The sequence below is a fragment of the Microtus oregoni genome, unplaced genomic scaffold, assembly GCF_018167655.1.
Source record: "Microtus oregoni isolate MIOR12 unplaced genomic scaffold, Mior012 000035F_ref0000213, whole genome shotgun sequence".
NCBI classification, from domain to species: Eukaryota; Metazoa; Chordata; class Mammalia; order Rodentia; family Cricetidae; genus Microtus; species Microtus oregoni.
In genome coordinates this window covers 27816805-27831858 of record NW_024543094.1, presented here as the reverse complement: position 1 = coordinate 27831858, position 15054 = coordinate 27816805, and the positions used below count along the sequence as shown (strand labels likewise).

At 44.9% G+C, this 15054-nt stretch overlaps 1 protein-coding gene across 3 annotated transcripts in view; it reads left to right on the top strand.

Annotated features, from left to right (window-relative positions):
* LOC121432712 (phosphatidylinositol 5-phosphate 4-kinase type-2 alpha) overlaps positions 1–13264 on the top strand; it is a 154937-nt gene extending 141673 nt beyond the window's left edge. For all 3 annotated transcript variants that reach the window (XM_041630857.1, XM_041630856.1, XM_041630858.1), the window contains 4 exons: positions 2565–2678; positions 7529–7772; positions 9580–9683; positions 11090–13264. In XM_041630857.1, the coding sequence (XP_041486791.1) occupies positions 2565–2678; positions 7529–7772; positions 9580–9683; positions 11090–11170 (543 nt within the window). In that variant the 3' untranslated portion in view covers positions 11171–13264. The remainder of the gene's footprint in view (positions 1–2564; positions 2679–7528; positions 7773–9579; positions 9684–11089) is intronic.
* Positions 13265–15054: the final 1790 nt, after the last annotated feature.

Genomic DNA, 15054 nt, shown 5'->3' with positions numbered 1-15054 from the left:
TTTTCCAATTCCAGCACGCAAGTGAAGGACTGGTCACGTGCTCACTTATTTTATCCGGATGCCAGATACAGACACTGGAGTGGTCGATGGTGGGGAGAAGGGTCCCTCTGGGTATGTCATTAGCTGTGCTGATGTGTTTGTCCATCACACCGGTGATGATCCCACATCTTGAATCCAGCCCTTATCTTGCCTGCGCTGAATGGGTCTGGATTTGGGTGTGTTACTAAGCACTATTCTAGGGAGAGCATCTAGGAGAGGGGCATTTGCTCACCAGTATTGGACTCCTCTCCCCCGGCTGCCCTGCTGAGGCCCTGCCTTTGACTCTTGATCCTTTCAGTAAGCCCTTAAGTTGTTTAACCAATCTGGTCGCCCTTTGCTGAACTTGATCCGGTCTAAATAATTCACATCCTTAGTGCCTGTGAAATTCACAAGCAAGCTTAGTAATATAGTACAGGGTACCCAGAGTTTTATGAGGTAGGATTAGACTTTCCCCTATCACATAGGGGAATTCTACTGGGGTGAGCCTGAAGTGGCATTCATCTTCATAAATGTGACTTGTCTTCCTAACACACCTCCAGTGTGTAATCTACTCCGTCATCTGTGGCATATCATCTCAGTCCTCAAACGTCTTGAATTCCCAAAAAACAACAACAACAACAACAACAAAAAATCTCCAGTAATTTCTTACATATATAAATGGGTTATAGAATCAAAGTGGATGCCTAAATCCCTAACACCCTATAACCCCAAAGCATAACTGCACAAAGACATTCAAAATGTCTACCTGGAGATTCTCAGTCCCGGACTCCTGGGCTTTATGGGGAGGTCTGACTGCTTCTCGGGGGCCCTGATTTTTTTTTTTAAACATCAGAATTGGGTGTTTCCTCTTACTGCTTTTAGAGTGAAGTTTGCTAAAACATTAGGGTTTATGTTTCATTCACCTCAAAACACTGGGGAGCTGGGATGATATCGCAGTGGGTAAAGTGCCATGCAAGCATGGGAACCTGAGTTCAAATCCCTCATGCCCATGTAGAAGCCGGGCACAGGGGTGTGCTTCTGTAGCCTCCGCATTGTGGGGGAGATGGGGGGGGGACGTGGAGACAGGAGAGCCTGTACAGTCATGCATATGTATACAATACATGCACTCTCTCTCTCTCTCTCTCTCTCTCTCTCTCTCTCTCTCTCTCCTCTCTCTCTCTCTCTCTCTCCTCTCTCTCCCTCTCTCTCCCTCTCTCTTCTCTTCTCTCCTCTCTCTTCTCTCTCTTTCTCTCTCTCCTCTTCTCTCTCTCTTCCCTCTCTCTCTTCTCTCTCTCTTCTCTCTCTCTTCCCTCTCTCTTCTCTCTCTCTCTCTCTCTCTCTCTCTCTCTCTCTCTCTCTCTCTCTCTCTCTCTCTCTCGCTCTCCCCCCCCCCCTTATGTTTACAGTTCTAAATCCAGTACAAGTAACATCCCTGACTGTGACAGTAACTCGGGAACTGCCTATGGAATAGAACCCTTGAATTTCTAAAACTTGCCAAACCTTCTTTGATGAGAATGATGATGATAATTTCAGTCACAATATACTCAAAATGAAGCAAAATAAGCAAAGCCAGTAATTTAGAAATGTGTGGTACAGTATACATATGCATCCATACTGGACGATGTATGTCTGCATACCTTTGTGCTCTTTATAAAATGAGAGGGAGATGTGTACCATTCAGACATTTGAAGGGCAAGAAATGTCTGAAAAAGGACCATTTGGGGATCAGTATTAGACCAAAGGGAGCAGTGTATTATATTGGATTCCTTGCAGCTGAAAGAAATAAGCTATGGTTAACAGAAAGGAATCAGGGTGGAGGAGGTGGTTTGGCCTTTGAACTTTCCCAGAGTGCAGATTGCACCAAGTACAATCCACATAATCTTAAAACTAGATGCCTGCGTTCTGTGTGCCTGGACACAGGCTAATGCTTTTTCTCCGCTGTAACCTACACTTTGAGTTTCTCCAGCCCTCTTGCATTGGGGAACAGAAGTACAATTACCCGCCTGCTCGTTCTCTTGGTTACTTGTAAAGGGTAAAATTTCCCAGCTTAATCCACTGTCTGGTACAAGATTATTTCTTTGGAGTTGCCCAGTGGAAATTTCCCTCCTGACTGTGGTGGAGAGCAACTGCCGAGCCTCAGGTTGCATGCACACAGCTCATGGTTGGGACTCTGTGAGACAAGAGGGCACTCTGTAGTCAGCATTCCGTTTAGACTGCCCAAGAGTGTCGGCAGGTAGTGTTGGGTTGTACAATAGATATGTTAACTACTTGGGGAGTTTCTTGTAAGAAAGTGAGCCAAAGGAAGCCATCAGGTTCATTCCTATGGATCATGAAGTATCACTGATGGGGAGCGTGCCAGCCCCTGACCCCCAGTAGGAATTTTCCAGTGGTTCACAGCACACTGGCTCCCCTGATGCTGTCAAGCAACCTTACACTTCATTGCCTCTGCCTCGGTGGGTGAAACAAACTTCAGTGTCCAGGTCGGAGACAACACATGGCTTCTAGGCTTTAGTCAAGCTCTTCCCTCTTCTTCTCATTTGTTCTAGGCCAAAGAGCTTCCAACTTTAAAGGATAATGACTTCATCAATGAGGGCCAAAAGATTTATATTGATGACAACAGCAAAAAGATATTCCTGGAAAAACTGAAAAAGGATGTCGAGGTAAGGAAAACTGGTAAGAAGGATATGCCACTGGGTCACGCTCGACTCTCCTGGCTTTTTAGTTCATCTTTTCAAATCTACAGTGAAGGCAGAAATGTATATATTCTACATTAGCTGTGACTCACATATAAATAGATAGACCCCATGTTACAGGATCTGGTTTTATGATGAAGTGTGTCAAGTCAGGATGACAAAAACCAGAGAGCCCTGCTGTCCCCGGCCTTTGGTAGTGAAGATGTCCTACCCACAGCAGCCAGTATGGGAAGGGCAGGAATGCTGGCTTCACTCCAAAACCAGAGCATGTCAGACAGAACACTGGTGACTCAGAGTCGGTCACACTTCCCTCTGAATCATATCTCCATGTTGGTATATACAACCTCACCTCTCTTCACTGTTTCCACCAGCTGTGTGGACACCATGAGGCCAAAGAACCAGCCTTGCCATGCCAAGGGCCCAGCTATTTAAATCCATGGTCCTCAGTGAGGGTGGTAAGAAATAGGACTCATTGTTCCAGTGAGGTTTTAGCCTATTATAAAAGAGATTTGTTCTTAATACTGTTTTTTTTAAAGAATTAAAACCTCTTTTTATCATTTTGTTTATCTTTCCTGTTTGGCTTCCTTATTTCATTCTTCTAGAAGTAAATTCAGGGAGGGGAAGTTATTGTCTTGTAATTTGTCGAGACAGTACAATGATAATTTTAAAGCAGTTACTCACTAGGTTTCTCTTGCCTGTTACTTCTGTTCATGCATGTGCCCCTTTTTTCTTTTTATTTTGAAATACTGTTCCCTACATACTGAGATCTGCTACTTAGACAATACTTGGAGAAAGGCTTTGTGGAAAGATTTTCTTTCTCATGTCTTTAAGCAAAAATAATCTGAATGACTAAAGCCAAAGAATGAACTTGATTCCCTATGAAGGCTGAGCAGTGGCTGAGTTTGCCTCTTAACCTTCTGTTTTCACAAGATTCCCCATGAAGGCTGAGCAGGGCTGTTCTCGGTTACCTGTAGGCCATTAACTACATCTTTTTCTGTTGTCTAACCTCCATGGTATATGTACGGAGATGACTCCATGGTATATGTACGGAGATGACTTACTTGCACAATGAGTCGTTTGGTTTTATGGTTTTTTTGTGTGTTTTTGGGGGGGGGTTGTTTTGTTTTGTTTTTGTAAGGTGTTTGCTTTTCTCATGTACCATTCTTTCTCTCACCTTTTATAATAAACAGTTTGCTTGGTTGTCAAAGCTTCCTTTAAAAACATCTGTTAGTTAAGTATTTCCTCTTTACTTGGCAATCAACTTGATCTATCTGATAATTAAGAACTGCAGCATAGAGGAGACATTTCTTTTAGATTTTCACTTCCTAATTAAGAAATCTCTGATCCTGAAAATAATATCATTTTAACAGTTGTTGTAAGTAGCTATTAGGGTGCTCTGTGACCTACCAAAAAATGTTGGGGGGTTTTTCTTTCGCCTGGCCGCACACCACTGAGGTAGTAAGCCTCCAGGAAAGGTAACCTGGGCAGTTCAGACCCACAGTCAAATTCTGTGACAATGCTCCATGCTTCTGTTGTCTCTAGTAACTGGTGACTGAAGGGTTAGATAGGTTAATCCTGTGTCTGGCTCTCACACACAAATAGTGTTAGAGGCAGTGGAGGCAGAGCATAAAGTGTTCATTCATTTCAAACGTTCCTCAGTGGCTGGTAACAGTGTCTTTACTTTGGAAACCATGCAGAAGCATCATTAAATTTTTCAGCAGGCAATTAGGCTGAAGCAACCTGACATCTGGTTGTGATAATGAGACTAGCATTTAATCCAGTTTTCTTTTTCCATGAGTTCCATGCTTTCTAATTTTGACAACAGTGGTCATGCCTGCATGTGTGTTTGTGTGTTTGCATGTCATGTGTGCACAGGTGCCACTATGTGCATCTGTGTGTATATTATTTTCATTTTTAATTTTCCTTCCATAAACTATTTATGAGTTTAAGCCAGACATGAGATGCTCCTCAGAGTGCAGAGACAGGTGGATCGCTGTGAGTTCAAGGCCAGCCTGATCTACAGAGGGAGTTCTAGGTCAGCTAAGTCCACACAGCAAGACCTTGCCTCAAAAGAGGAAAAAAGTAAAGAAGAAGTAAAGAAGGTCAGAGTTTATTATAACTCAGTAGATGGCTTGTGTTTTTCTTTGGAAAAAAGAAAGATATAATAGTCATTTGAAAATTTATTCTAATTATTTTTAATTTATTCCTTGCAACAAAAATCCTCTTTTGTTCCTATATGCCAGGCAGGATCCAGTAGTCTAGTCATACTTACATTCTGTGTGTGTGTGTGTGTGTGTGTGTGTGTGTGTGTGTGTGTGTGTATGTATATATATGCAAATCCCTTTCCTGCAAAATACTCATGTCTCTCCTGTTTCTTGTCAACTCTGATTCTGACAGAAAGGAAAGTCAATGACACCAAGGCCCCCTACATCACAGTTTAAATCTGTGCTCTCCCGAGTGTCCAGAGTACACTCTCAGCCTCTCGTATTACAGACCACAACTGTGGCAATGCATAAAGACTTGGGAGGCAGAGTGGACAGCATCTATGGAGCGTGGCGTCCTTCCCATTAAAGTTACTTTTTTTCAGCCTCAAAATGCCTACTTCTGTTTGGGTGCTTTACTCTCCTTTATCCAGTGGGAAGTTGATCCAGGGATGCTGGCAGACAGACAGCTACCGAATCAGAGTCTATACTCCTAACTACACTGACAAGAAATGTAGACCGGGAACTATGGGAGCACAGACAAGACCTGGTGTTCTGATACGGCTTTAAAGGAGGATGACTACGGTTTTTATTTTAATATAATTTTTTATTCATTTTTTGAGAATTTTATGGGGAGTGCAGTTTTTAACAATGTGGTCAAATGCTGAACAATCTGGTTAGAGTTTTAATTCGCATCTCATATAGTTGGGAGGTGGGTTTGGGGAAGTAAGGAAGTTCATTTAAGGCTGCTGAGAATAGTTTGACCTGCTTCTTGACCACATGACCTGGTAGAAGAGTTGGCTTCAGTCCTTATAAAAATCATGAGGAGAAGGTACCAGCTCCAGGAATTAATACAGACCAGGAGGTGGGGGGTGGGTCCGTAATGGACTATGTGCTTGGCATGTACAAGGCCCTGAGTTCAAAAATCCAACACTAAAAAGAAAATTTAGAAGACATGTATTTGGCATAATGAGGAATTTATTCTAAAGAGATCAGATTAGATTGGATGTTATGAGAGGAAAGAAGAGACAACCAGAGGCCTAGCAGCACAAGGCTTATTTTAAAAGGCAGGCGGGGCCTAAGCAGTTTTGAGTCTGCACTTTGAAATATTATACATTTTTAAGATAAATACATGAGTTAAGACAGGCATGTCTTAATCCCCACACTCAAGAGACAAAGACAGGTAGACGGCTATGAGTTTGAGGCCAGCCTGGTCTACATTCTGAGCTCCAGGCCAGCCAAGACTACATAATGAGACACCCACCTCAAATACATACATACATACATACATACATACATACATACAAACATATGTACATACATACATACGTACGTACGTACGTACGTACGTCCATACATATGAAGCTTAAAGGGGCAAGTAAGGGGGAGAAGTAGATATGTCTTGTGTTTCCTACCTTTGCAGGCACCAGTCCCACAACGGAGCCCTGGTCCCTAGCCTGCCTTCTCCTTCTGCCTGTGGGCTCGTACTGTGGTTTTCTTGTTGGGACTCTCCTCTACCCACAAGTTTTGGTTTTGCTGCCCCCCTCATTCTACTGAACCACCAAAGTGATTTGCAATAGTTAGTGAGAGACGAGAGCCAGCGAGTCAGGAGCCTTTCCCACATGTGTCTCCTCTTGACTCATACCTGTCTTCCCACTTAAACTATATAGACAAGTTCATTTCATTTTGATCCGGAACCTCCTGACCTGCCATGTCACAGGCGTGCCCTTTGTGTATGGAAGCACACTTCCTCCACCCCAGCCAGTGGCCTCCATCACGCAGGAGTGATGATGGCATGTTCTCAAGGAGCTGTGGCCCTCCGCCTCTTGCCGCTGCACTCTGCAGAGCCAGCCAGCAGATGGGCTGCTCGGGCTGCTCTCAGGGCAGCCGTCCACACTTCAGTGGATCAATTGGAACGTTGCACATCATGTATCTGTGTGCATCCAATTAATTAGGAAAATGAAAGGGAGAAGAAAGAACATGGAAAGTCGGGAAGTTTGACAGGCAGAAGGGGCCAGACCTACAGCTGGGCCTTGCCTCACCTGACACCATAGCCTTGTCTTGAAAAGGGGGGCAGTTCCCCTGGGATCGCATGGGAAGCAGAGCACCTTAGCATTGTCATCAGCCAGACCTGGAGAGGGCACAGAGGGAGCACGGTGCTTACCTGAGCACTCACTGGTTGATAGGGACATACGGGCTTTTCCTTACTGGTGACAGACAGCATGATAATTACCCGCTAGGAGTATGCTCAATTTCAAGTGCTTTCCAGAAGGCTCCTGGGAGCTCTGCTGGAAGCTACCTGGGGACTGCCTGGTTCTCCCCATTAGCCAGTCTTCATTGTTGAGATGAGCCTCCCTACCCCCACTCCCAGGGCTCTTCCCTGACGTCTGCTTATGCTCTTAGGAGCACCTCCACTTCTGCAGCTTGGCATTTGGGGGTGAGGTGCCCAAGGTGTTGAAACCACATGAAGGAGGCTCCCGGGTCCCCATTAGCATTCTTTCTGCACGCTCCCTTTCAGCCTCCTCCAATGTGTGTTCTTCTGATCCTAAATTCTCCTAAATTCTTTGAATTTTAGCAGTTGTTAAGTTGGAACTGACCTCTCCCCTTCCCCTCCAGTTCCTTGCACAGTTAAAACTCATGGACTACAGCCTCCTGGTGGGAATCCACGACGTGGAGCGAGCAGAGCAAGAAGAAGTGGAGGATGAGGAGAACGAAGGTGAAGAGGAGGGAGAGAGTGATGGCACCCACCCAATCGGCACTCCGCCCGACAGCCCTGGAAATACACTCAACAGCTCACCACCTTTGGCTCCTGGCGAGTTTGATCCGAACATTGATGTTTATGCGATTAAATGCCATGAAAGTAAGCTCGGTGCTGTTGGCTCTTCTGCCTAGAAAGTGCTCTGTCAGTAATTCTGACCCTAGTTACAAGGGTGCTGGTGCAGGGCTCTGTCTACTGGGTCAAATGTGTTGATAGCAGACAGTCCTAAGTGTTTAAAGGGAGATTGGTTCCTCATGTTAAAGGATGAAAGAAAACTACAAACCATTTTTGTTGTTGTTTTGTTTTGTTTTGTTCTTCAGACAGGGTTTCTCTGTGTAGCCCTGGCTGTCCTGGATCTCATTCTGTAAACCAATCTGGCTCAAACTTGCAGAGATCCTCCTGCCTCTGCCTCCTGAGTGTTGAGATCATGTGTCATCACCACCACCATCTGACCTACCATTTTTTATACACACACATACACGTGTGTAAATAATGGATATGACAGATCCGTCTAATGTATTCTGACAGGTGTATACAGCAATGCAGTCCAGTGTGTTTGCAGATCACAACCTCAATGTTGTATCTCAGCGTCAAAAGGCTAGATACCCCAGATTACATAAGCAATTTTTTAAATTTTTTTTCCTTGCCAGGCTCAGTGGCAAAGGCCCATAACCTCATCTGTCCTGGAGGCTGAGACAGGAGGATCACAAGTTTAAAACCTGCCTGAGCAATTTAACAAGAGCCTGTCTCAAAATGAAAGCTGGAGCAGGGCGGTGGTGGCGCACGCCTTTAATCCCAGCACTCGGGAGGCAGAGGCAGGCGGATCTCTGTGAGTTCGAGACCAGCCTGGCCTACAGAGCTAGTTCCAGGACAGGCTCCAAAGCCACAGAGAAACCCTGTCTCGAAAAACAAAAAAAAACAAAAAAAAAAATCAAAATGAAAGCTGGTCTGTGGCTGTAGCTCACCGGTAAAGCCCTTGTCTGGCATGTGTGAGGTCCTGGGTTCAAGCCCAGGACAGAGGCTGGAAAAATCCAACTTGGCGTTCTTTCAAATAGATCCAGTATGTCACACATATGTCCTGAGTGAGGCAAGTGTGTGCAGCCCACTGTGCCCCTCAGGTGACCTCCTGGGAGAGCTGAATTAGCATTGCATAGCCTGCATTTTCAGGGAGGTAGAGGCGGGCCCTGACAATACAACCCAAGGAGAGTCACTGCCCCTTCTGCCGTCCCTCCGCACAGCCACGCTTGTCTCAGTCCTCAGGGTCTCTCTAGGTGTTTGCTTCCTGCCTTAGCTGCATGGGCATCGCAAAAACTATTTTACTGATATAGTTTTAAAAAAACTGCTTATTTAAATAATAAAATAGTCAATTTGTTCCGCCACACATCCCTTTTTTTTTTTTTAACTTGGCATATCAGCCAAGCAAGTTTAGGTTGTATTTTGCTATGTTTTTAATTTTACCCACCAAAATCATTCCTTAAACATAAGAAAATTAGATATAATTGATACATTTCTTACTCTTTATAATTGAAACAATATATTTTTGAAACTATGTAGAAAGTAGATAATAGAAGCATAAAATCCTTTATTCCGTTCTGATAGTCTATCCAAGGGGAAGTATGTACAGTGTTGGTGGTAGACAGGGATTAATAAGCATAATTAATCCTACTTGTTTTGCAGAAAGCTCTAACAATGCATTTTTCTGTACACAAACTACACTGTTATTAAAGAAATGCAGATTAGGAAACAAAATCACAGCCCAGATAGCAGCCTTCGTGCGCTGTTCTGACTTCCAGGTGCTCTTGTTTTGGTGCGGGGAGCCAAGCGGGATGTGGTTTCCCCTCCCTGAGCAGCTTGTGCTTGTTCACCTGTCCTCACATGTCCCACAGCCTCTGCTCCCCTCCCTTTCCAGACTCGCCCAGGAAAGAAGTCTACTTCATGGCCATTATTGACATTCTTACTCATTACGATGCGAAAAAGAAAGCTGCCCACGCTGCAAAAACTGTTAAACATGGCGTAAGTACTGGCTCCCTCCCCCACCCTGCGCCCCACAAGTCCCTGGTACTGTCCCTGGTACTGTCTGTAGCCTGTAAACACGTCTCTGTCATTCTGCCTAGCTGTAGTCGGTTCTGGAATGATGATTGTCTAGGGTAAGGCCAGCCTCAGTACGAGCGCTCACCCTGGCTTAGACTCAGCTTTCCACACAGAAGTTCATAGCCCTGTGCATCTGTAGGTCCTTCCATGTTTGAACAACACCCCAAAGATGAGCATACTTAAGATAGTTCAGTGTTTTCCTAGGAAATGTTCCGGCCTGAAGCAGGTGCTCCAAAATGTACAAGATTGACTTTCTTTTCTCACAATAATCTATTTTTCTGCCACAGAGATCTTTGCGTATAAGATCAGCGTCTTATATCCGCCCTCATCACTTACCATGCATGGGCCATGCAAGACTATTGCTGAATCTCCATTAAAAGCCTTTGGGGGAGATTCCCTTGTGTTTCTCCCCTTCCTCCTTTTTTGAGGAAAAAAGGGGCTTCGGTGTACTTTTACACCAAACCTTTTTTTCCTACATAGGGCTGTATAAGGCCGTTAGTGTGAGAGCATTTAATGTAATTTTAGTATATTCCCGCTCACTCCCCTACCCCTTCCTCAGTGGATTTTTTTAAATAATGGAGTCACTGAGGATGACAGCCCCAGGAATAACTCCCAGAAGTTTGATATAGTAGTTCGTGCCTGTAACCCCAGCACTTGGATGACTGAGGCAGGAAGTTGAGGGTTTAAGGGTACCCAAGGCTACATAGGGAGACGCTATTTCAATCTAAAATAAGTGCAGTACATTGGAAGGTTTCGAGGAGAAAGGTAATGTCTCCGATGTGACTGCTTTGGGGGGAAGAGTGTTTTAGGGTTTATTTCTTCTTATTTGGTGTATATCCATGTATAGCATATGCATGCATGGTCCCGGCAGGCACCAGAAGAGTGCTGGATCCCATGGAACTGGAGCTATAGACAGTTGTGAGCTGCCATTTGGGTACTGGGAGTAAAACCTGGGTCCCCTGGGAGAGCAGCCAGTGCTCTAACTGCCGAGCCATCTCTCCCGCCCATTTCTGGTGCTGTTGTCCTTCCATTTTAACGTCACAGCCTTCACAGATCTGTGTTAGTCGTCTGTGGGGCTTCATTTTCACACAGATCCCTGAGAACTCTGGTTTGCTTGTCCAAATGGCAGCAATACAAGTGAGTAGCCGTCTAAGGACACAGGCTGCTCAGCTGTGTCCTTAACTGTTGGGTTGGGGTGTGGCTCGTGGTGAGGTGATTGTCAAGCGTGTTCGCCTGCATTTGGAAATCACTGTAGATGCTGAGTGGTAATTTGAAGAAGGAGATTAATGAGTGTCTCATCAATGTCCGTTTTCTTCACGACCCCCTAGGCTGGAGCTGAGATCTCAACCGTGAATCCAGAACAGTATTCAAAGCGCTTTTTGGACTTTATTGGGCACATCTTGACGTAACCTCCTGCGTGGCCCCCATGGACATGAGCACGGGAAGGCTGGTGGTGGCTTCGGCGTGGGAAAGTTACAACCAAGCCCGATGAAGCACCCACCTTGCAGGAAGCAAACCTCCTTGTTTACATCTTCAAGCCGAGATGACTGAAGTGGGGGGGCTACTCGCTTTAACAGCTACCTGATATTCCCCAGCACCGTTCTAGCTATTTCTGACTCTGTGTGTGCGCACAGGTGTGTGTACACACGCTCTCGCACACATTTTAAAATAATTAATTAATATTAATTAATTAAAAACAGTCAGCTTGAATCAGAGCTTGTAACAACCAGCCCGTCTGATTCCAGCTGTGGCTGAATGGGTAGATGAAGGGACAGCATATGGGGAGGGAAAGAGGAAATGCATGTCAGCGCAGCCGTGGCAGTACCGCAAGATACACTGCAGCTCCGTTTGCTGAGGTAAGATGTGAGAGTGTTCATGATGATGATGGTGATGATAGCAATGATGATGATTAAAAGAAGGATCGATTTACTTCAAATGTTACACTCCTGGCCCGCACAGAGACTACTCCTGATGATGGTTGCCTAAGTGCACAGCCCCAGGCAGAAGGATGCTAGCATTTCCCTGTGTACTGGCTCAGGGCTCTGTCCTGACCGTGTCACCCCTCCCCAGTGTCCCAGGCTGAGCTCTTCATCTTCCAAGAGTCCAATGCCAAGACTATCTACAATTTCACCTACCTAAATGCTTCCAGGAAAACCGCTTGCTTCTCTTTTCTCACCTGGAGACTCTCATCGTTAGACCCTGGTGTTGAGCCGCAGAAAAGCATTCTGCAAAACAGATGCAGAACTGCCCTGAAAGGTGCAGAGTTTGGGGCAATAGGAGCTACACCTCCCACTGCAGAAAGATGAGCAAGGGGTTAAAATCCTCCTGTAACCCTAGGCAAATCCGAATTAATGAGGTTTATGTTCAACCATTGTTTAAAGAGTGGAATTTTGTTATGTATTATCCCCTTTAACTGAAACCCTCAGTTTTACTGTTTACATGGTTAGAAAAACAGGGATATTTTTGAATCTAAAAATTTAATATACAGCATGTGATTTTTGAAGTTTACATGTAAAGCCGTTTTGCAATGTAAGGAACATGTCGTGTTTGGAGATACGTCTTGCAGTTGTATTTTTGAGTGAGTGTTTTGTTCGGAGTACCTAGTAGACAGGCTTTCACATAAAAGCAAAAGGATTTTGTTCCTCGAGATGTGTATTTATCAACCTAATGTTTATTAAACCCCAAATCTGGTTCTGTAAGTTCCTTGCCCTAAACTGTGCTGGTTGTGTTTAACCAGGTTAAAAACCTTCCAGCACCAATCATGTTCCCACCGCCTCCCCTGTGTTCCTAAGAGGACTCAAGTTACAGAACACTTCACTTGCTTGGAGCATTATCAGCTTACATGCTGTGCTGAAGCTGTGCCTTTAAAACCGCTGTTTAATATGTGAGATGGTCTTTGTGGGCAGTTTGGAAAGGAAAAAAAATAAAAGTCCACCTTTCAATAACTACTTAGAAGTCAACAAGCCCCCTGCAGGCTGCCTTCCCAGTCACGTCAGTTCAGGCCTCTCCAGGTACAGCTGTGCCCGACATGCGTGGGCCGCCTTCACAGCGTCTGGAAGCCTGCATCAGCACCATCAGACTCCAACGGACTGACCTTAGCTGATGGTGTTAACTCCACTGTAACATAGGTGTGCAAATCTGTATTTTGATGCATTTAAAATAATCAGTGCTGTGTGATTCGGTTTCCGGGCACTATTAATTGCAGCGTTTGAAGCTCTACTGTAGCTTTTGATCTCAAAACTTACAAACTCAAGAGCCCAAAACTTTACAAACCGAAAGTAAAACCGAAAGTACTCATACATGATCTGAGTAGCCATTTCCTCGGCGGCCAATCTGTACGCTCTTAGACGTTTACAAAAAAAAAAAAACGCTTTGGTTTTTGTCTGTAATCATCTCTGTCATGCAGATAAAGTGTTTGGACAAAAGCGAGGACGAGTGTGGTGTCCCAGTGCTAACACTGCACTCAAGGCAAGAGCCAGGCTTTATGAATAAAGCACTTTGACGCCTCACACAGTTGTGCTTCTCTGTGCGGGCGACTACTCGTGAGTAGGACTGGGGGTTCCTCAGCCAAAGAACGTGACAGCTTTTAACACTCCAGGGCCTGCCCTTCAATCTGCAGTGACTAATAAGACACGGAAATGACAGAAGAACTCCTTACACAATAGATAAGTAAAACAAAACAAAAACAAAACCACAGGGCTGAAGGATGGCTCACCACACACAGCACTCGCCACACAAGTACCCATGTAAGTGCTAGGTAGGCATAGCAGCCCAGCACTCCGAAAGCAGGAGAGAGACAACTAGACCAGCCATATGGGCAAGCTTTGAGTTCAAGTGAGAGACCTGACTCAATGGAGACCTGACTTGAGGAAGACTCCTGACGTCAAATCTCAGGTCTACACACACACACACACACACACACACACACACACACAGAGAGAGAGAGAGAGAGAGAGAGAGAGAGGCATGTACACCACACAGACGTATACACACACCTCAGTGAATACTGTGTAAAGGTGTGTGATTATTTACAAATAACCAATGCTAGTTTGGTCATAGCATGTTTTGAACCTTGGTTGTACCATGAGGAGAGAGGGCTGTTTGCATGTTCTGCTGTCATGAGTGTCCAGCTGGCAAACATGATGTTTGCTGTGGTAACAGGTGTTCTGAAACTATAATTTTCATGTGATTGATGCAGCAGGGTGTAATTTAAACATAATGCACACTTTATGTTGTTAGTGTGAGTATTGGTCCACATGGAAGATTAGGCCAACACAGAAAACCGCATCCTGCTGACCCAAGCCATGGAAGACACACAGCTTTCCGTCGCTACCTTTACCGTACATCTGACATCACACATCAGTCATCCTTGCCCTCTTCCACTTTGTAGTGTCCAAGGGCTACAAGGTTTTCCATAGCCTTGCCACGGGTAACATCTTTGATGTGCATGTTTTTAATCCTTTAGCATGTTTGAAACTGGACCGCCATTTTTATAGAGTACCCTTTTTTTTCCCTGAGTGTGTATAACTGGTAAGGTTTGGGGCTTTGTACCCCTACTTCTAATTTTCCCAGAAATTCAATGATTGCTATGGTCTTCTGTTTTAGCCAGTGGTAACTTGGATCTGCGTTTGTCTGAGTATGTAAGTACTGAGTGCCTGCTGGTCATTGGAGCAGTTTAGTTCAGGTTCCTTTGTTTGTGTGTTTGTTTTGTGTGTGTGTGTGTGTGTGTGTGTGTGTGTGTGTGAGAGAGAGAGAGAGAGAGAGAGAGAGAGAGAGAGAGAGCGAGAGAGAGAGAGAACGCACTGGGGATTTGAATTCAGGTCCTCATACTTGGACAGCAAGCATTCTTATCCAGTGAGCCATCTTCCCAACGTACATCTCATTTTCTTAAGTAACAATGTATTCAGCCTTAGTCACATAATGTGGAGATTGTTTTATTTCAATCATGAAGTATATTTTTCGATGGGGAAGAAGCTCTGCTGAACGTGTTGAATTCCTGTGCCTGGGTCGCGTGCTGCTCTTACTTGGATCTTGACTCTCCCACAAAGGCCTGTGTGGAACACTTGGTCCCTGGCCTGTGACACTATTGGAATTGGTAGAAACTAGAAGGTGGGAATTTTCTGAGAAATGCAAATGAAAGCTATATTGAAATTGCATCTCAGCCCAGTCAGAACGGCTCTCATCACGAACAAACACAAGTGACAGCAGATCCTGGGGAAGATGGAATGAGCCCTTGTCTGTTGCTAGTGCGGCAGCCATGGAAATCAGTGCGAAGGTTCCCAAAAAACTAAAC